This window comes from Oncorhynchus tshawytscha, linkage group LG02 (assembly GCF_018296145.1).
Source record: "Oncorhynchus tshawytscha isolate Ot180627B linkage group LG02, Otsh_v2.0, whole genome shotgun sequence".
Classification (NCBI taxonomy): domain Eukaryota; kingdom Metazoa; phylum Chordata; class Actinopteri; order Salmoniformes; family Salmonidae; genus Oncorhynchus; species Oncorhynchus tshawytscha.
Window position 1 is genome coordinate 56,771,364 of NC_056430.1, and position 23,389 is coordinate 56,794,752.

The following is a 23,389-nucleotide window of genomic DNA, read 5'->3' on the forward strand; positions in this document are numbered from 1 at the left end:
ACAGAGAGGTGGTGGTGTTGGTTTCATTCGAAATAAACGTTCATTTTAACATTAGTATCAGTTTCAGTACACTGTTTATATGGTTATAGTGTGCTGAATTATTCCTGATTATACTGAGAAGTTAGTGGTTACGTGTGCAGGTAGGAATTCAAAATAGTAAAACAGAAAAATATCTTCCTTATAAATAAAACTATACGAAGGTCACATGGTCAGGGAAATCTGCTGGTTCTTATTTATAGGTCATACTGTAGGTCATAGGTTTGGAAGTTAAGTGTTTTTTCTCTCTGAGAATTGAACGTAAGCATGTATTAGATCAATAGAAGGACATTTGCAGCTGCTACTCAGACAGTGCTAGACAGATTTAGATCATTTGAGTATTTCTCTCTGCCAGTTTTTCATTCATTCCTAAGAGAGGGAGGACTGAAACTGACTGAAACACAGACCAGACCATTACTGTACCTCTCCTCTAACATGACCCAGCTGTGACAGAACAGCTGATCCTATACAGACTATAGACTACCTCATCCATCCCCTTCCATGGACACACAAACATACACAGAAACACACACACACACACACACACACACACGCTCCGCCCTTGCAGCACAACAGATCAGATTACAGTGGGTATATAGACTCCAGGTGGAGGACATTTCATGGTTTCTCTTCACAGTGCTGGTAGTTTAACCAGATCCTAAACCTCGGCCATCAATAAGTGCCTTCTGATTGCTCCGCCATTCTGTCATGATGCTAATCTGACCTGTTTTCTCAGTCAGACCACCAGCCATATAAACTACCTTTTGGTTTACTCTGAGAATGAGTTACACTAAAATTAAAATAAAAATGGAGTACCCGCAAAACACCAGTCTCAACATCAACAGTGAAGAGGCAATTCCGGGATGCTGGCCTTCTAGGCAGTGTTCCTCTGTCCAGTGTCTGTGTTCTTTTGCCCATCTTAATCTTTTATTTTTATTGGCCAGTCTGAGATATGGCTTTTTCTTTGCAACTCTGCCTAGAAGGCCAGCATCCCAGTTGCGCCTCTTCACTGTTGACGTTGAGACTGGTGTTTTGCGGGTACTATTTAATGAAGCTGCCAGTTGAGGACTTGTGAGGCGTCTGTTTCTCAAACTAGACACTCTAATATACTTGTCCACTTGCTCAGTTGTGCACGGCAGCCTCCCGCTCCTCTTTAGTTTCTGGTTAGTCAGTTTGCGCTGTTCTGTGAAGGGAGTAGTACACAGCCTTGTACGAGATCTTCAGTTTCTTGGCAATTTCTCGCATGGAATAGCCTTCATTTCTCAGAACAAGAATATACTGACGAGTTTCAAAAGAAAGTTCTTTGTTTCTGGCCAATTTGAGCCTGTAATTGAACCCACAAATGATGATGCTCCAGACTCAACTAGTCTAAAGAAGGCCAGTTTTATTGCTTCTTTAATCAGAACAACAGATTTCAGCTGTGCTAACATAATTGCAAAAGGGTTTTCTAATGATCAATTAGCCTTTTAAAATGATAAACGTGGATTAGCTAACACAACGTGCCATTGGAACACAGGAGTGATGGTTGCTGATAATGGGCCTCTGTACGCCTATGTAGATATTCCATAAAAAAATCTGCCATTTCCAGCTACAATAGTTATTTACAACATTAACAATGTCTACACTGTATTTCTGATCAATTTGATGTTATTTTAATGGACAAAAAAATTGTTTTTCTTTCAAAAACAAGGACATTTCTAAGTGAGCCCAAACATTTGAACAGTTGTGTACATTCTTTCTTATTCTATTTCTCCCTCCCTCCCCTCTCTCTCTCTCTCTCTCTCTCTCTCTCTCTCTCTCTCCCAAGTCCGTTTGACAGTGGGGAGATGAGGTCAATCACCACTGCATCCAGCAGGCAGTCCATCCACAGCAGGAAGGGCTCAGTGTACAGCTGGATCCCTCCCAACACACCCAGCTTCACAGAGAAATACTTCATTGTGAGTGACCCAGACATAGCCTCGTCCCATACTGTATGTGCTATAGCCAACTCTTCTATCCTTCATTGTAATGCTATTGTATGCTTTTACAATGAATGATAGAAGAGTTGATCACTTTGGAAATATTAACTGTATTTAATGCTTTCGTGTGTTATCCACTGGGATTGGGACTGTACAGGTGTTGGATCTTAATTTGACCCCTTTCGCCACAAGAGGAAAATAATACTCCAGCAGGAGGATTTGAATCGCTGAACAAATATTTAGAATCGCCACCAGGGGGCAGCCGGAAGAGGTGTTTGTATACAATGCAGGACCGTACCTACATTGTACCTTCTGTAGGCCATGTGCAGGCTACAGCATGTCTTGTGTGATTTCTAATGTGGATTTCATCAATTGCTTTAGTATACTGTATGTTGAAGGCAAGCAATAGGCAGAATAAACTATTGTTTTTCTCAGTGCCTATGTGGTCCAGTGGTTACAGTCACTGACCCTGGCACACATATTCCAGATTTTTTTTTTAGGCATTCACTCTGCGTGGTTACCGGGTTAATTGTGTGTGGTTACAGGGTTATAGAAGCAACTCAAAGGTTATCAGTTTAGGTGTTAATTCCGAATTATTTAAAGTTAGGGCTATGGTTTGGGGAATGCTTTAAGAAAATAATCCAAAAAACGTTTTGCCTATGTATCCATAGTATTGTTAACGCTTGCTAGAATGGTCTAAGCTACGTGCTCCATCTCTGAGCCTCCTGAATTCCTGGGCGACATAGTGATCAGCCTGAGCAGACGTGAGGCCCACAAGTTCATTTCGTTTATTTACATTTTTCCTAGAAGTAAAATGAATAGTCTGATCACTGACACAACGTGTATCGGCTCAACGAAATCATCGGCGGATAGGTTCAAATGCATAAACATCTTGACAGCTTTACGAAAGTAAACATTAAAGCCACACAATATAGGCTTTCAATCCACACCAAAGGTCAGAACTATATTGACAAATTATTCATGACCTAATTATAAAACGTGGGCGAGCATCCCTACTGCAGAGAAGTGTATTGTTCTACATTAGGCCTAAATCTGTCAACCAACAGATGGCCCAAATCAGCTCATCAACTCGGCCAGGGAAACACAGTAGCCCATTATTGGTATTCACACCTTTCATTATGTGACACTGGATAGGGTAATGAGTAGCCTCCAGAATATAGCCTTTTGGAATATAATCAAATAACAAGGGGGCTGTTGCAACCAACGATGGCACTAGATTATCGCCAGCTGATGTCTTGTTAAACCATCAATATGCGCTAAATTCACACACACAGCTGATTGCAACCATTATTGGTCACCTCATTACCACTCCCTGAAAGATGATGTCGGTGTTACCCTTAGTCCTGCTTTGCAACCAAAGTCTTTTAAGATATGTTTGACTTCTGGTTGGTACTGTAATCTGAATAATTTAGTCCTTTTATAACGGACTATGGGTGATATATCTATTTGACAAGCATTCTCTAAAATAGAAATAAAGCATTTCATCGTTTACCATGGCAAATGTACTGTGGCAATTTAGCCAACACTTTGTATGAATGGAAACTGTTGGTGTAGTCTGCTGTTATTATTTTACTTGTTTCCTACTTATCTTATCCAAAAGTGTCTAGCACGGTCATTTCTTATCGAGATAAGGGGTAAAATATCCCTGGACTGTTCATATTTTAAATGTGTGTAACTAAATCAAGTCAATCGAGTTATTTGTGCCGAAAGGGCATGGGCCAGAATCAAACCAACACCGACACAGTAGGCCTATACAGTATTGCACTCTGGAGGCAGCAGCCATAACAATTGAACTCAATTTTGACCTTATCATACACTTGACACTTGTATGTCGTAGCCTAGTGAAGACCAATATCTAACTTGTTTTTATTAAGCTTTAGAAAATGACGGTTGTTGATGTGTATGGCTGCATTTCAGTTTTTTTTTAAATTACATTTGAATGTTGCAGTAATAGGACCTAGGCTGAGCGTTTGAGCGAGAGAGAATGAAAATCATTTTGATAGCAAGCCCTGATCCCAATGACTCGACTTCCCCCGCATGGAGAGAAAGGGAACAGGTAATTTTCAGAAAGGCCAAATGCAATATTTGATCAAATAATAAATAAATAAAAATGTTGATACCTAGGGAGGTGGTAATGTAGCTATTTGATTTAGAATTTTAGGACCCCTGTAGGTATAACAATATGTACAAAAATGTTTTGATAAAATATTGAATTTGTCCTTTACTGCTATAGCCCATAGAAACACATTGAATGACACATTCATAAATAGCAAAACAAACAGTCATAAAATAGGAATATGGTTTTGAAGAGTCTGTTCTATTTCTATGAGATATAAGAAAGCTCAGGTAATATATAAAAACATTTGCGACACATTTAACCCCTTTTTTTGTTGACGCAAAACTACTTCCATACTTCCATTCAGTTTTTAAACCAGTACTGGGTTACTTTCAGACAAGTCCTGTGATACTTGGGAAAAACGGAGAACATCATCGTGTTTTTGAGAGTCTCCCCTTTTCCTAAGCCTATAAAACATTTATAAATTAACATTTATTTACTGAAAAGCAGTCAACATACACATTGTTTCACATTCTTTAGTCACAGACTCATAAACACAATCACACAATGGGTACAGCTTGGTTCACAGCATCCCCAGGAAACTCGAAGTATTGTAGCCTCATGCGGAAGTTGATCGGCTGTACCGACTTCAGACGAGTCCCCATCGTGTTAGTGAGAGTCTTGTTTTTCCATGGAGTGGTCAAATTAGTTTGTAGGCCAAACCTTTCAGATGTTTTCCTGTGAAGACCAATTTTGGGGGATGTCTCCTAATCTGACAAACAGCGCTGTAGTTCTGCCACTTCCTACCGCAGGTGCGGAAGGTGGACATAGGCAGATGTGGTGCATTGAGACTCAGCCCACACACAAAAAACAGCTCTCTCTATCTTAAACAGACAGATTTTGATGGGGATTTTTTTATGTTACTTAGATTGCGTCAATATACTCTTTTTTTACACTATTATTATTAGGAAATAATTCCTTACAGGCAACTTCAGTTAGTGCAAATGGAGGAGACTGAAAAGAGAACATATACTTAAAGTATTTTGCTTCCTCTTTCAAAATATATTTTAGTGAATCGTGGATGACTCCGTCATTTGTAACACGTTTATATGTAAATTCGGGTGCGTCAATCGACTAGTAAGGATTAAGATCTGACATCTGTATAAATTAACTATATGAATTTTTGACCCAAAAAAGAATGTTGGCTATAGGACAAGAGTATGGGACTATTCTAACCTACCTCTATTAGGCAGTCTCACACACACTACTCTGTATGGTATGCCTGCACACCCCATGGTCCCTATCTGTTAAGTCTTACCAAAGAAAACCCTGTATTTTGTATATTTTAATTCAATTATGGATTCTGCTCAACAAGCTGTAAAGGCTATTGTATTAGAGGAAATGTATTGTAATGCTTTTGTAGGTTGGTGTTTTATTCTGTATTTGTTGGGCTTTGATGTTTTTCCAATCATGTCTCCCATGTACTTGTGCAATCCAGGAATCTGGAATATGTCTCCAGTCCATATGCCAGGCTTGGACATATGGATGCACTGCTTTTCACATCAAAATACTTATGTTTTTCATGCTGTCTCTCTCCTTATCCTCCCTCTCTCTTTATACTCTTGAAAAAGGGTGGTACCTTGCACCATGAGGGTTATTTGTCTTATCCTTATGTAACAGTTAGCTTCCGTCCATCTCCTTGCCCCATCCTGGACCCTCTGAGCACACTGACAAATGTCACCCAGGAAGCATCGCAACCTGTCATTTCACAAAAGCCGCAGCTCTAGCAAAGCAAGGAAAACAACTGCTTCTAGGTTTCAGAGTGGGTGACGTCATCGACTGAAAGTTACTAGCGTGCACCACTAACAACCTAGCCATTTCACATTGGCGACACATATAGGGGGCTGCTTTCTGGTGCTCTTTTCCATAGAGATCCTAATAATTCTATGGGTTTTTCCAAGAACTACCCTTCAAATAGATCTCTAAAGAACCATTTTGAAACATGGCTAAAATATCTGTGGTCTTCTATCTAGTCCATGGTACGACAGCTCCAGCACGACCCAGAGGGCTCCTTCTCCCTGGTGTCACGGGAGTCTCGAGGGGTGTCTCTACTCAGCTTCCTTGCTGACACCTCCCAGGCCCTCAACCGCACCCCCACGTACAGCCAAGGGGGCAGCCAGACCCAAATCAGCCTGACGGAGGACCTTGTCTCAGAGAGCAGCCCACCAGAAGAGAGGACGTCGAGGGGACTTCCAGGGACTTCTGAGACAGGGGACGAGTGGCCCCCAACCGACCCGGACACGGGCCTCTCCTCTCCCTCAACACCCGGGGAGACGAAGCGGGGGTCCCTGCTAGCCCAGCAGCAGCGGTACAGCACTCCGGACATCCTCAGGCAGAATGGAGGGGGCCCCAGTCCCAGTTCTAGCCCAAGTCCTGGTAGAGAGACAGACACTGAGACTGTTCCAATAAGGAGCAGCAAAGGGGGGCCAGGTGTGGAGGTGGAGGTGAGGCTGGGGTACGAGGACATTGAGGAGCAGGAGAAGGAGGCTCTAGCCAGGCCGGTGGTGACCAGTAACCAGCACAAGGCTCAGGCTCTGAGGATCAGTGTTCTGTTGAGGGAGCTGGAGTCGGCTCTACAGGGCCAGGAGTGCAAAGAGAGAGAGCTGAGGACACTAGACAACCAGATCCTGCACCTCAACACCATCTTAAAAGTGAGTGCTTAGAGAAAGCATTGACACATGCTGTAACCTTTTGAACCCCTTTACCCTTTAACGGGGGACGGGGGAACCCGTTTCCCCCGACTTTCACTCCCCTAACAAATATTGTTTATGATATTCTAATCCCAGTGAAAAAGCACTTACAACAGAATGTATGGTCAGAATGTATGGACAGAATGTTGAAGCAATTTACTGTAACACACTATCCCCTCCTAAAACAAAGTGCTGAGTGAATTAAAGTTGGAACTAATCTGAGTTCACAGCAACTGATGGAGTTGTTTAATACAGTACATGAAGGTGTGTGTGTTTGTGTCTGTGCTCATGCAATCATGCTTGCGTGCATGTGTGTGTGCTCATTCGTGCCTGTGTGTGTCTGCACATGTGCGTGTTACCCTCTCAGAATGACCTTTCCTTGCTGAAGAGCTCCTCTGCCAAAACACTTGCTGTGGAAGAGAAGGAGGTGCTGGAAAGTTTTGACTTCCTCTCCACAGACTTCAATGCTGATGAAGACGTCTCCTGTATGGGCAGCGTGCGCCTCAATGACACAGGGTGGGTTGTGAAAGAGTCTTCATGAACATACTCCCATTCAGCCATAGATGAGACTGTAGACAGTGGTGTAGTGGAGGGTATATGCAGGTATACACCATATACCAACTTATTTTTCAATGGGCATTCCATATATTCACTTCTTAATCCCCATGATGCGTATCAAAGTCGTGTTGTGGAGGTATACACCGTATCAATTAATAAGGCTGATGGAACAGATCAGAATATTTAGCTTTTTCTTCACATTTTAGGTGCAGCAATGTGCATACAGTTGTTGGCCTATACGTGCAAATGTTCCAAAATGCAATGTGCGGGAAAAACACTGTTCTAAAATGTGCAACGCACAGGCAAACGGTTTCATGGACAGAGACTGAAGTATCCATTTAAAATTTAGAAAGGGGTATACCGAGTCAGTTGTACAACTGAATGCCTTCAACTGAAATGTGTCTTCCGCATTTAACCCAATCCCTCTGAATCAGAGAGGTGTGGTGGGCTGCCTTAATTGACATCCATGTCTTCGGCGCCCGGGGAACAGCGGGTTAATTGCCTTGCTCAGGGGCAGAGCGACAGATTTTTACCTTGTCAGCTCAGGATTGGATGCAGATACCTTTCTTGTTTTTTTGCATAAACCCAGTGGCCATTTGTTTCGCAAACTCCATCTCATGTGCTACAGAAACACTGCTAACCAAACAACCGTGCTAGGGTGCACTTGAATGAAAGGGTAACTACACAATAAAATAAAATAAATCTTAGATTGTTCCCAGACCTCAAAAGTGGTCTCCTGGTTTGGTTTAAGCATTGTTATGCTTTTTGTTGTTGTTTTCAAAAAACATTTTTTTAAGTGTGAGTATAAGAACAAAATCCTGAAAAAAAGGGAAAATTCTGAAATCTGTGAATTCTGCCTCAGTTGACAGCCTCATTTATCCTTTTACAGTACATATTGGGTTGGTCTGACAATGAATGACCAACATGGGATTTATATTTGTAGGCTATTCACACAGGGTGCCTTTCCTTCGCTGGGAGGGACATTTGGTACATTTTTGGCAAATTAGAATATACCCACTTCTCTAGGCACCACCACAGCACTGACTGTAGATGAGACTAGCAGAGTAGCTACATGGAGAAATCTCCAACTCGCCCCCTTGTGGATGTGTAGCGCTATTGAATATATGATAGACCTAAGCAAATATCGGAAATATATCATGACATAGAGTAGCATAAATCCATAATTCCCATTTCAATCATACACATTTGTGAAATGTGATTTTAATACTATCACATTATAATAACGTGGATTAATGTGTAGTCTGTGGACCACCCAACCTGAGATAATTAAGTACAGCAGGCACACACTGACCTACTGTAGACCCTACTGTATTCCACTATGTCTCTTTCATCCAATATGTTCATGTCTCTTTCATCCAATAGAATCAGCTCATTCCAGGAAAGCACGCTGAGGAGCCTGGGGCTTTTCTATCAGGAAAGCCAATCACGAGACAAGCTAGATGTTGCCACGCTGACCACCGGGAACTATAGTCTGGACCATGCTCTGGAAACACACCTGGGCATCTGCACTCTACTTCTGGAGGTATGGGGCCTGTCCAATACTGTCAAACACAAGACGGCCATTTTGGTTGTTAGTCTGTGTTTAGTAGTCTGTATTTGTCCTTTCTCCTCTAGTGACTCCCCATCCCGCATGAGGGAGCGTAATCATCGACTGACACTAATTAGCATAAAGAACATAAATATTCCTAGAAAATATTCCTATTCATGAAAATCACAAGTGAAATATATTGAGACACAGCTTAGCCTTTTGTTAATCACCCTGTCATCTCAGATTTTCAAAATATGCTTTACAGCCAAAGCTAGACAAGCATTTGTGTAAGTTTATCGATAGCCTAGCATAGCATTTTGTCCAGCTAGCAGCAGGTAACTTGGTCACGGAAATCAGAAAAGCAATGAAATTAAATCGTTTACCTTTGATGAGCTTCGGATGTTTTCACTCACGAGACTCCTAGTTAGATAGCAAATGTTCCTTTTTTCCAAAAATATTATTTTTGTAGGCGAAATAGCTCCGTTTGTTCTTCACGTTTGGCTGAGAAATCGCCCAGAAAACGCCTAAAAATATTCCAAATTAGCTCCACAATATCGACAGAAACATGGCAAACGTTGTTTATAATCAATCCTCAAGGTGTTTTTCAAATATCTATTCAATAATATATCCACCGGGACAATTGGTTTTCCAGTAGGACCGATTGGAATAATGGCTACCTCTGTATTTTACGCGAGAATCATTCTGGGAGCCATCAGGTTACCAGTTGCGCAATGTAGCCGCTTACGGGTATCCTTCAACGTAAATGCGTAAAACTACGTCACAATGCTGTAGACACCTTGGGGAATACGGAGAAAAAGTAATCTGGTTGATAGCCCATTCACTGCTCAAAAGGGACGCATTGGAACGCAGCGTTTCAAAACATGAGGCATTTCCAGATTGGATTTTTCTCAGGCTTTCGCCTGCAATATCAGTTCTGTTATACTCACAGACAATGTTTTTACAGTTTTGGAAACTTTAGAGTGTTTTCTATCCTAAGCTGTCAATTATATGCATATTCTAGTATCTTGTCCTGACAAAATATCCCGTTTACTACGGGAACTTTATTTTTCCAAAAATGAAAATACTGCCCCCTAGTCACAAAAGGTTTTAAGTGTGAGATCATGTACTTTTCACCGCAAATGTACAAGCATTGTTTTGGTGTAAGCATGGTCCAGCAGTCATTTCCTTTTAAATCCAATGGGTAAGTGAACAAGTGCACTCTTCAGGGGAAAGGACAGAGAATTGGGACACAGGGAATAGTTTTAATTAAAATAACAAAGTAAATCGTAATAGAAGTAGTTATAACTGTGTAACTATGCAGCCTAAAATTGAAAGTGTGTAACCAGTGGCCCTGATTTACAGGCAATGAGGAGTTCAGAGTCAGCGGTAGTTCACAGGGACATTTTGGAAGAGATGTCACTCCAAGCAGAGGTACTTGAAAAAGTGAGCAGGTTGATGCTGGAGACGGCAGACATGCTCTCTGTCAGTAACAGTAAGTAGCCATCTTTTCTCTCTCAAATGCTTTGATTTAGAGACTGGTTCAACTATTTTAAAAAATGGGGGAAAATAACAAAAATATCTTTGTATGTGTCAGAGTTTGGGTTCGTAGCCAACAGAGCTGCTTCTGGGCCATACATATGGCGAGGGTTCAAAAGCCTTAGCAGTACCTTCAGCACAGGGGCGGTGGTTAGAGTGTTGGGCCAGTAACCAAAAGGTTACTGGACCGAATACTGGATATAAATGGTCACAAGGTAAAAATCTGTAATTCTGCCCCTGAACAAGGCAGTTAAAACCTGTCTAGGACTGGGGTTCTGCTAACTTTACGGAAAAAGCAAACCATGCAATAATCTGAGTACAGCGTTCAGACAACAAAGCAGCCAAAAAGATATCTGCCATATTGTGTTGTCAACAATAGTCAGAAATAGCATTATAAATATTCACTTACCTTTGATGATCTTCATCAGAATGCACGCCCAGGAATCCCAGTTCCACAAAAAATGTTTGATTTGTTCGATAAATTTCATAATTTATGTCCAAATAGCTTCTTTTGTTAGGGCGTTTGATAAACAAATACAAACGCGCGTTCAGGTCCAGCCGAACGTTGGACAAAAAGTTCAAAAAGTTATATTCCAGGTCGTAGAAACTGGTCAAACTAAGTATATAATCAATCTTTAGGATGTTTTTATCATAAATGTTCAATAATGTTCCAACTGGAGAATTCCATTGTCTGTAGAAAAGCAATGGAACGAGAGCTACCTCTCATGTGAATGCGAATGACTGAGATTGAGGCTGCTGCCAGACCTCTGACTCAATCAGCTCTCATTCGGCCACCTTCGCAGTAGAAGCCTGAAACAATGTTCTAAAGACGGTTGACATCTAGTGGAAGGCTTAGGGAGTGCAAAATAACCCATATCCCACGGTGTATTCGATAGGGTCTGAGTTCAAAAACTACAAACCTCAGATTTCCCACTTCTGGTTTAGATTTGTTCTCAGGTTTTTGCCTGCCATATGAGTTCTGTTATACTCACAGACATCATTCAAACAGTTTTAGAAACTTCAGATGTTTTCTATCCAATACTAATAATAATATGCATATATTAGCATCTGGGACTGAGTAGGAGGCAGTTTACTCTAGGCACGCTTTTCATCCAAAAGTGAAAATGCTGCCTCCTATCCCAAAGAAGGAGCCCTATCCCCACTGTTCCCCGGGAGGCCGTCATTGTAAATAAGAATTTGTCTTTCCCTTTCTTTCTTAAAACACAACTTTTTAGCGTTGCTTTTCTTTTGTTTTTTATCCTCTTATGTTTGTTGTGTAGTAAATATTTCAGTTTTTATTTTCATTGTTTTTATTATTGTTTTCCTGGCTCTGAAATGTGCTGTATAAATAAAGCTTGATTTGATTTGATTTGTGTCTCTGTCTCCTGTCCCGCTGTAATTGTTTTAAATCAAATGTATGACAGGGAAGAGAAGCTCCATTTCCCTTTAAAAAAGAAGCTTTGCATATGACTAATTAACTTACTTTCCTAGATACTGGATATAAATGGTCGCATTGGTTGCATAGACAGAATTACACAACTCTGTCAATAGTGATCAGTGTGAGGCCTCTGATCTGATTTAACATATCAATAAATGTACAGGTGTACGCTCTTAATTTGATGACTCTGTTGTCGCAGACAGGAAATGCAAACTTGTAGTGAATGCAAGGTTTAAAAAGGCTTCTAAAGTTTGATTTGCCCACCCCAAAAAATAGACCAACCCCTAAAAAAAGGTCCATTTAATTATTATCCATATAATAATTCACATTTCTTGTTGCTGCAGGATTATTTTCTTGCTGTGAGAAACTGGTCAAATTAACATAGTACATCTGTATAACTCTTCCTCTGATCTTCCCCCTAGTTCTCCCAAAGGCCCAGAGACAGAGGGAGTTGCTGGTGTTTTGGGAGGAGTGTACAAGCACCGAGTCGCCCCTCTGCTGCCCCACTGACACGTTTGTCCAGACCCTAAGGAAACGCTACATCCACAAGGTCAAAGCCAAGCAGCCCGGCCAGCCAGACGCAGGTCAGCACCGTAGCACAACAGCTAACTCAATGGAAACAATAAAAGGGCATGGCTTCAGTATAGTTGCTAGCCTGGTTGCTAGTCTTTTACTGCTTTGGCCACCTAATTGTTGTCTTGGCAGGCCAAGGCGTATATAGTGTCACTGAATGCAGAAGCAGGTAATCAGGCTAAAAGTGATATGTTCCAATATTAGTCACAATATCAAATCTGTTGACTTACGCAAAATGTCCCAAATGGCAGCTGTCATCCTTTACCTCCAACTGCTCCTTTCGGTTTCGTTAAAAGAGCTATGCATAAGGTAGATAGAGGGGTCGTTCCATGAAAAGAGTGCCAACAGAGCCTGTCAAATGAATGTGTTGTGTTAGAGGTTTCATGGTGCTTGTATCTAAACCAAAGTAGATAATTTTTTAATTGTTCTATATATCAGTTGGGTTCTCTATAAGCTTCAATATGAGGTCATAACCCCAGCATGAATGTGCATCCTTGTAGCTGTGTAGACTAATATAGTCAAAATTGGGTAAGCTGAGCCAATGGTTGAGCCAATTGAAGCAAGGCATTATCACTGGGATATGAGGTAACAACAGGGCCTGGCCTATGTTAAACGTGTAAAAAGAAAACGTACAAAGTGTTTGTTACAGTAGGTGTTAAGCCTGTGTTAAAAGATGCTTAACATTATTAAAAGACATACAAGCGATTGTGATTGTGTTGAATTGTGTTTTGGAAATAAAGATAGACATGGTTTTTACAAAAGTAGTGGTAATATTTCAATCAGTACAGACATTTGTAGGCAGCTTAACCACTTTTTTATGGCCAAGCTCTGTTTTCAAAACTGTAATGTTTACATGAATTCAGATTTTTTAAATTAAATTCCACATAATTCTCTCCAAATTGGTGGAATGACCCAGAGGCTAGCTGGTATTTGACTGTAGTGGGTCACTGATACATTGTGTCGTCTGCAGTGTTTGCGCAGCTGTTGCAGCAGATCCAAGCTAGCTGTCGGATGGTGCCTATGGCCCGCTACAGTCCACAGAGGGTCACAGTTTTCCAGCTCTCCACCTACCTGAGCCGCTGGAGCTTCACAGACCTGGGAGAACACATCTCCCGCCTCTCCAGAGAAGGTATCCTGTCACAGGACTCTTTCACACTATCATGCTGACCTGACCTGAACCAAACTGTGCTGGCTTGGTTTACATGGCAAGAGGATCATTTTACATGCCATCCAGGCAAAGCTCCGGGGCTGTACAAAAAAGTAGCAAAGATAAAAAGAAAAAGGAGGGACATAGACACAACCGATGACAACCTTCAACATTGAAGTGTTTCTGTATCACCTCATTCAGTTCCATGCATTTGAGAAAAGTTAGCTACAGTATGTTAATCTTAGGACCATAATGGAAGAGGTACAGGAAGCAGAGGCAAAGACAACGTAGTAGACCACAGCATAAATACAGTTGAAGTCGGAAGTTTACATACACCTTAGCCGAATACATTCAAACGCAGTTTTTTCACAATTCCTGACATTTAATCCCAGTAAAAATTCCCTGTCTTAGGTAGGTTAGGATCACCACTTTATTTTAAGAATATGAAATGTCAGAATAATAGTAGAGAGAATTACTTATTTCAACTTTTATTTCTTTCATCACATTCCCAGTGGGTCAGAAGTTTACATACACTCAATTAGTATTTGGTAGCATTGCCTTTAAATGGTTTAACTTGGGTCAAACGTGTCGGGTAGCCTTCCACAAGCGTCCCACAATAAGTTGGGTGAATTTTGGCCCATTCCTCCTGACAGAGCTGATGTAACTGAGTCAGGTTTGTAGGCCTCCTTGCTCGCACACGCTTTTTCAATTCTGCCCACAAATTTTCTATATGATTAAGGTCAGGGCTTTGTGATGGCCACTCCAATACCTTGACTTTGTTGTCCTTACGCCATTTTGCCACAACTTTGGAAGTATGCTTGGGGTCATTGTCCATTTGGAAGACCCATTTGCAACCAAGCTTTAACTTCCTGACTGATGGCTTGAGATGTTGCTTCAGTATATCCACATGATTTTCCTCCCTCATAATGCCATCTATTTTGTGAAGTGCACCAGTCCCGCCTGCAGCAAAGCACCCCCACAACATGATGCTGCCACCCCCACAACATGATGCTGCCACCCCCGTGCTCCACGGTTGGGATGGTGTTCTTCGGCTTGCAAGCTACTCCCTTTTTCCTCCAAATATAATGATGGTCATTATGGCCAAGCAGTTCTATTTTTGTTTCACCAAACCAGAGGACATTTCTCCATCTTTGTCCCCATGTGCAGTTGCAAACCTTAGTCTCACTTTTTTATGGCGGTTTTGGAGCAGTGGCTTCTTCCTTGCTGAGCGGCCTTTCAGGTTATGTCGATATAGGACTCGTTTTACTGTGGATACAGATACTTTTGTACCCGTTTCCTCCAGCATCTTCACAAGGTCCTTTGCTGTTGTTCTGGGATTGATTTGCACTTTTCGCACCAAGGTACGTTCATCTCTAGGAGACAGAAAAGGTCTCCTTCCTGAGTGGTATGACAGCTGCGTGGTCCCATGGTGTTTATACTTGCGTACTATTGTTTGTACAGATGAACGCGGTATCTCCAGGCATTTGGAAATTGCTCCCAAGGATGAACCAGACTTGTGGTCTACAATTTATTTTCTGAGGTCTTGGCTTATTTCTTTTGATTTTCCCATGATGTCAAGCAAAGAGGCACTGAGTTTGAAAAGTAGGCCTTGAAATACATTCACAGGTACACCTCCAATTGACTCAAATGATGTCAATTAGCCTATCAGAAGCTTCTAAAGCCATGACATACTTTTCTGGAATTTTCCAAGCTGTTTAAAGGCACAGTCAACTTAGTGTATGTAAACTTCTGACCCACTGGAATTGTGATACAGTGAATTTTAAGTGAAATAATCTGTTTGTAAACAATTGTTGGAAAAATTACTTGTGTCATGCACATAGATGTCCTAACCGACTTGCATAAACTATAGTTTGTTAACAAGAAATTTGTGGAGTGGAAAAAAAGTTTACTGACTCCAACCTAAGTGTATGTGAACTTCTGACTTCAACTGTATTTTAGATCCAGGAGAACGTGAGAGTCCCAAAAACATTCCCAAGACACACTATACATCTGGATGGAATCTGTCGACACTATTCCTATTCCATGTACACCAGAACTAAATTAAGTCATAAACTGAAGCATGTGGGTACTCTAGGACATGAAAAGACCCATCGTGTGAAACAAAGGACAGGTTTCGTTAGTGGCCCCTACAGCTGTGTCTTCAGAAAGCCCAGGGGACAACTCACACCACACACTGAAAGATCCATACTACTGTAAATCTGTATGTGCAGAACGTGATGAGTTACCCTGTGAAGAATGCTGCAGAAAAGCTTAGATAATTGGGCATGTATGGTCTAGCCAGACCTGGGGTCAACTACTGTTTGAAATGCATTAGATGGGCTTGGTTTAGTGTGCCCGTTGCAATGTGGAACCAACAGAAAAGTCCCAAAAGTGCAAAACCATCCACCTGGCACTTCAGGCATGCTCAATAAAGTGTTCAACGTATTTCAAATAGTATTTGAACCCAGGTCTAGTCTGAGCTGCCACAGCAGCAGTTGGGGAACAGCCTAGAGTACTGTATTGGATGGAAGCCATGCATAATTTGTTTTATTATTGTACAATAGGCTATGCATTTTGACTGATAGGGGATGGTTCAGTCTTGTGGTTTTTATTGTTAAGCCCTTTTGGGTTTCTGCTCAACATCTCCTCAACATGTGTGTCCTTTATCTCTCTATCTATTTCCTTTCCAACTGTTGTTGTAGAAATATTTAGCCTGTCTATACCTTCCTTACTGTTTCTGCATTCAACAATACCTACCGAGTTGTTCGGCTAATTAATGACAAGTTGTCTTTAAGCAGACAAAAGCAAACTGGCACCCAGATTTTTAATTATACACTGAGTGTGCAAAACATTAGGAACAGCTTCCTAATATTGTGTTGCACCCCCTTTTGCCCTCAGAAAAGCCTAAATTCGTTGGGGCACGGACTCTACAAGGTGTTGAACGCGTTCCACAGGGATGCTGGCCCATGTTAACTCCAATGCTTCCTACAGTTGTGTCAAGTTGGCTGGATGTCCTTTGGGTGGTGGGCCATTATTGATACAAACAGGAAACTGTTGTGTGAAAAACCCAGCCGTTGCAGTTCTTGACACACTCAATTTTCTTGCCCATTTAAGTCTCAAGGCTTAAAAATCATTCTTGAACCTGTCTCCTCCCCTTCATCTACATTGATTGAAGTGGATTTAACAGGTGACATAGGTAAGGGATTATAGCTTTCACCTGGATTCACCTGGCCAGTCTATGTCATGGAAAGAGCAGGTGGTTCCTAATGTTTTATATAGAAAGGTGAAAATAACTTAAAATCTTTTGGTGTGTGTGTGTGTCAGTGCACCTGGTGTCTGCTCTGGAGAGTCCTAAGAGGAGAAAGGCCTTGAAGAAGCTGAAAGGGAGGCGCATCATCGAACTGCTGCCCCTGGGCTATACCCTCCAGCGCCTAGCCAGCCTCCAGACAGATGCCAACCACAAGGTGTCCCAGGCTGCCAGCAACTGTCTCTGCAGAGCCGTGGGCTACAAGGCCTTCAGGACAAAGGTACGGATGAGGCCAATAGTTTTGATAGTTCGGTGAAACTGTTAAGTCATTACCTGCTTGGTAACACTTTATATGACACCCAGTATCATAACATGGTTATAACACTGTCACGACACATATATTTAGACCTGTGACATATATTGCATCCTTTTAAGGCTGATTATGACACCTACATAATAGTGTCAAAACCCACAAAACCTCCCACACAAGGCGAAAGGTTGTAAATATATGGGTCATGACAGTGTTATGACCAATTATGACAGGTTATGACAAGTTATATCAGTTGTTATGACAAATTATGACAGGATTATGACCGTGTCATAACGTCTTATGGCCCTGGGTGTCAAGTACAAGTTACAAAAAGCTTATAAATGTTTATAAATCCTTCTTTGTTTAAAACCTCTGAAATGTAACTGCATATAATCTAAAATGTAATCTACATCATCCCCAAAAGTAATTATTTATCATGAGAGGACCATAAACAATAACTAGTAATGGGCTCCTGAGTGGTACTGCGGTCTAAGGCACTGCAAGAGGCGTCACTACCGTCCCTGGTTCGAATCCTGGCTGTATCACATCCGGCCATTGGGAATCCCATAGGGAGGCGCGCAATTGGCCCAGCTTCGTCCAGGTTTGGCCGGGGTAGGCCGTCATTGTAATAATAATGAGTTCTTAACTGACTTGCCTAGTTAAATAAAGGTTAAATTTAAAAAAGGTCAAATTTAAATATTCCAAGAAAGGTTCAATTGTCACCTTTCTGGTAAAAAATAGTTATAAATTGCTGAGGTGTAGTCACTTTTGAGGACACAAGCTGCATGTACACAGAACAAATATGATAAAAATATGAAAATATGAAACTATTCAACAAAAGTCTATGAATAACACTGAAATAACTTATATGCTTTCTAAATGTAGTATAATCAAATTATAAAACCACTAACTATAAGATTTCACCTTCCTTATAACTGTAAAATACATATTTGTATGTTTAGTGTAAGAGAAAATGTGCATATTTTCTAAAGGTCTGTTTTGATCAAAATGTCTGCTCCCACCGCTATGAATATCACACAGAGCTCTAGCTTCCTTACTTCTAGATTGGCTTCCTGAACTCATTAGGAACTAGCCTTTCATCTCATATTAATCTTGTCCATCTATGACAAAGTGTTTTTTGTTTAGAATCTATTAATCATTTTAGATGAATAGCTATAAATCAATCTCTGAAAGTGCTATAGTGATGAAACCCCTCTCTCCTGCTGCGCTACGATGTAAGGATTGCAGGCATGTGCTTTGTCAGTGGCCGTGACATAGGGTTCAGCCAGGAGTTGGTGGACAGTCGGAAGAGCGAAGGGAGGGACATCCCAGCTTCAAGTGGTTTCAAATGTCACATCTTACGTCATACAGGCGGACTAAATATACTACTGTGTCCATGGGAACCAGGGCTACGCAAGCAATTTCGATCTACGGTGTCCACAGATCGATGTATAAGCAAAAATGTCGGTTGGAACCGGTACCAGAACCACACAGGTCTCCAGAACAGGGGACTTTACATCTAAGAGGATTTATTAAATGTTATAAATGCTAATGAATTGTAATGCTTATGAATGTTTTATAAATAATGAAATACTAATTTCTTTACCTTTCTAAATTGTGTAATTATTCTCAAAGAGTCCTGGGATCCATAAGAAACAAATCCATTACCGAAGGACAACAAAAGCATCTCATCCTAATATTTAGTCTTTACTGTAGCTCTAGTCTAGATCCATCATCCCTGCCTCGGTTGGGATGGTATTTATTACAGTTGATTAAACTGAGACTCAGAGCAGCAGTGCATATCATTGTCATATGATGCTTTATTAGTGAATTTCTTCTAGGACCGGTTTTGCAGACACAGACTAAGCCTTGTTCAGGAGTAAAAAGCATTCAGAATGGAGATTCTCCATTGAAAGAGTTTTTTTAGTCGAGGACTAGGTTTAATCTGAGTCTGGGAAACTGGAACATAAAGTAGTTTATGTCCTTGTAATTGTATTATCCTCCTAGGCTATCGTCTACTACACGGAAACCCTGAGGGACAGCAATGTCCAGCTCCAGCAGGCTGCCTGTCTGGCCCTCAAGTGTCTCAAAGTGAGTCCTCTTGGTGTGTGATGTCTTTGTGCCGAAGCCACAGGGTTTCACAAGGAGACCAAACTCAAATCCCAGGATACACAGATGATCTCTCCTCTGTCTGCCCACATGTTGCCATCTGCCACTCTGCGTCAACACACTCCATCTTATCCTGGACACGAATGCTGTAGATTACCAGCCCGTTGGCTGCCAATGCTATAATCCTGTTTGTTTTGGCCTGGCAGTTCTCTCTACCACCCTATTTCATTGGGATTTTTTGGTGGCATATTGGAGGGAGCCACTCAAGTGGTAGACGTTTGGCCCTGCTTGAAAATAGACACCAAGCCAGTGTAAAGCTACGGGTGTTTTTTCTTGAGATGTGTTGTGGTTATGTTTTGAGGAGATGGCACCCTAGTGGTTTGGTTTATATAACACGCTTTGAACTTTGAACTCCTGTGTTTGGCAGGCGACTGAGAGCGTGGAGCAGGTGGCTGAGTTGTGGCGGTCGGCTGACGAGGACCTACGCAGCGCTGCTAGAGAGACTGTGCTATCATTTGGTAATCAGTCAGATGGTGTTTTCATTAACATGTTCATTTGCATGCAATTACTTGATTACATAAATAATTTTAATAACTGTCCTGTGTTCAATTGGGCTAGATTTCTACCTATGATGCATCATTTTCTGAATTCTTATATTGTGTTCTTGAGTGAATGATAAGAAACCTGGGCCTACATCACAAATCCTCTAAGTAAGAGTCCTAACCTAGGATCAGGTCCCCACAGTTATCCATTATGATTTAAAAGGAAAAACTGATCTGAGGTCAACAATCGTACTCTTGAGACGCTTTACAAATGTGAGCCTTGATTTGTTTTGTAGACCTGATGCATTTGTTTCTTCTTTTAGGTAAAAAAGGTCACCTTGCATTCCAGCGAATGGACAAGATTTATTGTGAGTTGCAAGATGAAGCGTATCAGAACTTGGATACTGAAATCACAATCCTTTAAAGTTGAGAGAAAAGTCATATGAATGTACCCCCCTCTCCCGGTTGGGCTGTCAAACTGCAGTGACTGGATCTGAGCCAGAGGAACATTTAGAATAGACCAGCAGAAAAACATAATGGGCCATTATCCCTGTACATACTCAAACTGTACAGATGTTGTACAAAGCAGTTGTCCTGACAGTGTATGGGGCCTTAAACAGTCGCCCGGCTTCATGTACAGGCAAAACCTGTATAACCACTAGGTGCTCTGTATGATATAAAACACTTGAGATATTTATTCTATATTTTAGCAGTATCAATATGAAATGTACACAATACAAATAAAGTGGATACATGTACATATTTGCTTCGAACCAAGCATCTTTGTGTTGATAAATGTTTCTGGGGTGTGACCAAAGTTTCAACTGGCCGGAACATGTTGGGAAGCATTAATTGGACAGGTAACTCTACAAATAACGCCTTGCCAAGACAAGACCAGCAAAGATTTATTGAAAAATTAGCTGTAAAATCTCCCTTTGAACAAAAAAACTCACTCCCTGTGCATTACAGTGAAAAGCTCCATCTTTGTTTATTTACATCTATATGTAGAAATTACATTGGATGTCATTTCTAGATATACCACACTGACAGGTGTGTAAAGGTATTAAAAAGCACAATGAGCTAATTACAAGACAAAAAATATTCGAACAGAATGACTAACAAAGCCAAAATAACTATTTGCATTACAAACCTCCCACATATTGAATATATCCTATAAATAAAATTGTCAGCAACATTTTCATGAAAGAGCAAATCGAGACTGATGACCTAACCTCTTAATGGCAAACAATGTCATTTGCTACAGCAACAGAACATAATATAATTAACTTAAGTTTCATTGTCAAAAGTTCTCAAAACCAGACCGGGCAAAATATAAACATTTTGTGTGGTCTGTGGTTCACTGGATAGCCAGCTGCAAAATGGTGAACTTTCCCTGATAGGTATCACACCGTGCTGGAGTTAAAAATAATCCCAAAACATTTTGATTAAGAGCTCATTATCTTGTCCAGCAGTTTCTTTATGGCCCAACCGAAAATAACCAATGTTAATATCCCTCCAGCAGCAGACAGCATTAGTATACTGTACTTCACATTTCAATGACTAGTGTTACAAAACTTTATAAAAGCAAACTTTTGTCTTTTCAAATATTATGATTCTGTGAAATCTCAAAAATCAAATCATTGTTCTTTTCAGCAAATTTGTATTTTCATTTTTCGGTCTTGGGCATGGGGTTCTCGCCTTCTCAAATGCAGATAGTGGGCAACTGATAACACTTGGAAGTCGATATGAAGCCTAGAAGAACTGAGAAAACAAGGCCACAGCATCATGCTCAAGTGTAATAACATCTTCAGAGGGTGAACTTTATTAAATGAAAAGCAGTAGTAGCATTTGAACTCTGCAGAAGTGACATACAGCACCTTCAGAAAGTATTCATACCCCTTGACTTTTTACACATTTTGTTGTTACAGCACAAATTTTAAAAAATACATTCAAAATGTATTTTTTAAAAGTGTGTCACTGGCCTACACACAATAGTAAAAGTGTGCTTAACAAGTCATATGCGTTGCATGGACTATATGCAATAATATTGTTTAACATGATTTTTTAATGACTACCTCATCTCTGTACCCCACACATACAGATCATTCTGTATGCGTATGGTCATTCAAAACATAAATCAACCACAAAGACCAGGGAGGTTTTCCAATGCCTCACAAAGGGCACCTATTGGTAGATCCCTTTCAGCATGGCGGCGTTATTAATTACACGTCGAATGGTGTATCAATACGCCCAATCACTACAGAGATATGGGCAGCCTTCCTAAGTCAGGTTGACGGAGAGGAAGGAAACCGCTCAGCTATGTCTCCATGAGCCATTGACTTGAAGAGTTAAGAGTTTAATGGCTGTGATAGAAGAAAATTGTATTTACTCCACAATACTAACCTAATTGAAGGAAGGAAGCCTGTACAGAATACAAATATTCCAAAACATCTGTCATGTTTGCAACAAGGCACTAAAAGTTTGCCTGCAAAAAATGTGGGAAAAGCAATTAACTGTTTGTCCTGAATACAAAGTGTAACGTTTGGGGCAAATCCAATACAACACATTAATGAGTAACATTCTCTATATTTTCAAGCATAGTGGTGGCTGCATCATGTTATGGGTATGCTTGTAATCGTTAAGGACTGTGGGGAGTTTTTCCCAATAAAAAATAAATGGAATGGAGCTAAGCACAGGCAAAATTCTAGAGGAAGACCTGGTTCAGTCTGCTTTCCACCAGACACTGGGAGATTAATTCACCTTTCAGCAGAACAATAACCTAAAACACAAGGCCAAATCTACACTGGAATAGCCTACCAAGAAGACAGTGAATGTTTCCGAGTGGCAGAGTTACAGTTCGGACTTGAATCTACTTGAAAATCTATGGCGAGACCTGGAAATGGTTGTCTAGCAATGATCAACTACTAACTTGAAAGCGCTTGAAGAATTTTGAAAATAATTATGGGCAAATATTGCACAATCCAGGTGTGGAAAGATCTTAGAGACTGACACAGCTGTAATTGCTGCCAACCGCACTTCTACAAAGTATTGACTCAGGGCTGTGAATACTTACGTAAATGAGATATTTCTGTATTTAATTAGCTAAAATTTCTAAAAACATGTTCTAACTTAGTCATTATGGGGTATTGTGTATAGATGGGTGAGGTTTTATTTATTTAATCCATTTTGAATTCAGGCTGTAATACAACAAAATGTGGAGTAAGCGAAGCGGTATGAATATTTTCTGAAGGCACTCTAGATAACAGATTCACATCACTCGCCTCCTCTTGACGCCCAAAGCTCAACAGGGAAGCAGGATTTTCATGTTCACCTTCCTGCTACTGTAACTTATACTGATAGTCAGCATTTTCACACCAACAACACATTTGATTTCTACCCTTTGGAAACTTTCAGATTTCTGTAATTAAAACATATGTATTAACACGACTTTTGAAAACTCTAAAAAAGGCAACCCATGCAAACGTTTAGATCCAATGAGACCAGGGTAGGCGACATTCACTAAAAAAAACGGGGAAAAGGCAGGGGTGGAGGGCAGTAG

At 40.8% G+C, this 23,389-nt stretch overlaps 1 protein-coding gene across 2 annotated transcripts in view; it reads left to right on the plus strand.

Annotated features, from left to right (window-relative positions):
• ripor3 (RIPOR family member 3) overlaps positions 1-20,590 on the plus strand; it is a 60,425-nt gene extending 39,835 nt beyond the window's left edge. For both annotated transcript variants that reach the window (XM_024444654.2, XM_024444662.2), the window contains exons 12-22: positions 1,844-1,973; positions 6,105-6,782; positions 7,189-7,337; positions 8,763-8,922; positions 10,291-10,420; positions 12,325-12,486; positions 13,446-13,604; positions 16,947-17,149; positions 19,187-19,270; positions 19,716-19,806; positions 20,154-20,590. In XM_024444654.2, coding sequence (XP_024300422.1) covers positions 1,844-1,973; positions 6,105-6,782; positions 7,189-7,337; positions 8,763-8,922; positions 10,291-10,420; positions 12,325-12,486; positions 13,446-13,604; positions 16,947-17,149; positions 19,187-19,270; positions 19,716-19,806; positions 20,154-20,254 — 2,047 coding nt within the window. In that variant the 3' untranslated portion in view covers positions 20,255-20,590. The remainder of the gene's footprint in view (positions 1-1,843; positions 1,974-6,104; positions 6,783-7,188; positions 7,338-8,762; positions 8,923-10,290; positions 10,421-12,324; positions 12,487-13,445; positions 13,605-16,946; positions 17,150-19,186; positions 19,271-19,715; positions 19,807-20,153) is intronic.
• Positions 20,591-23,389: the final 2,799 nt, after the last annotated feature.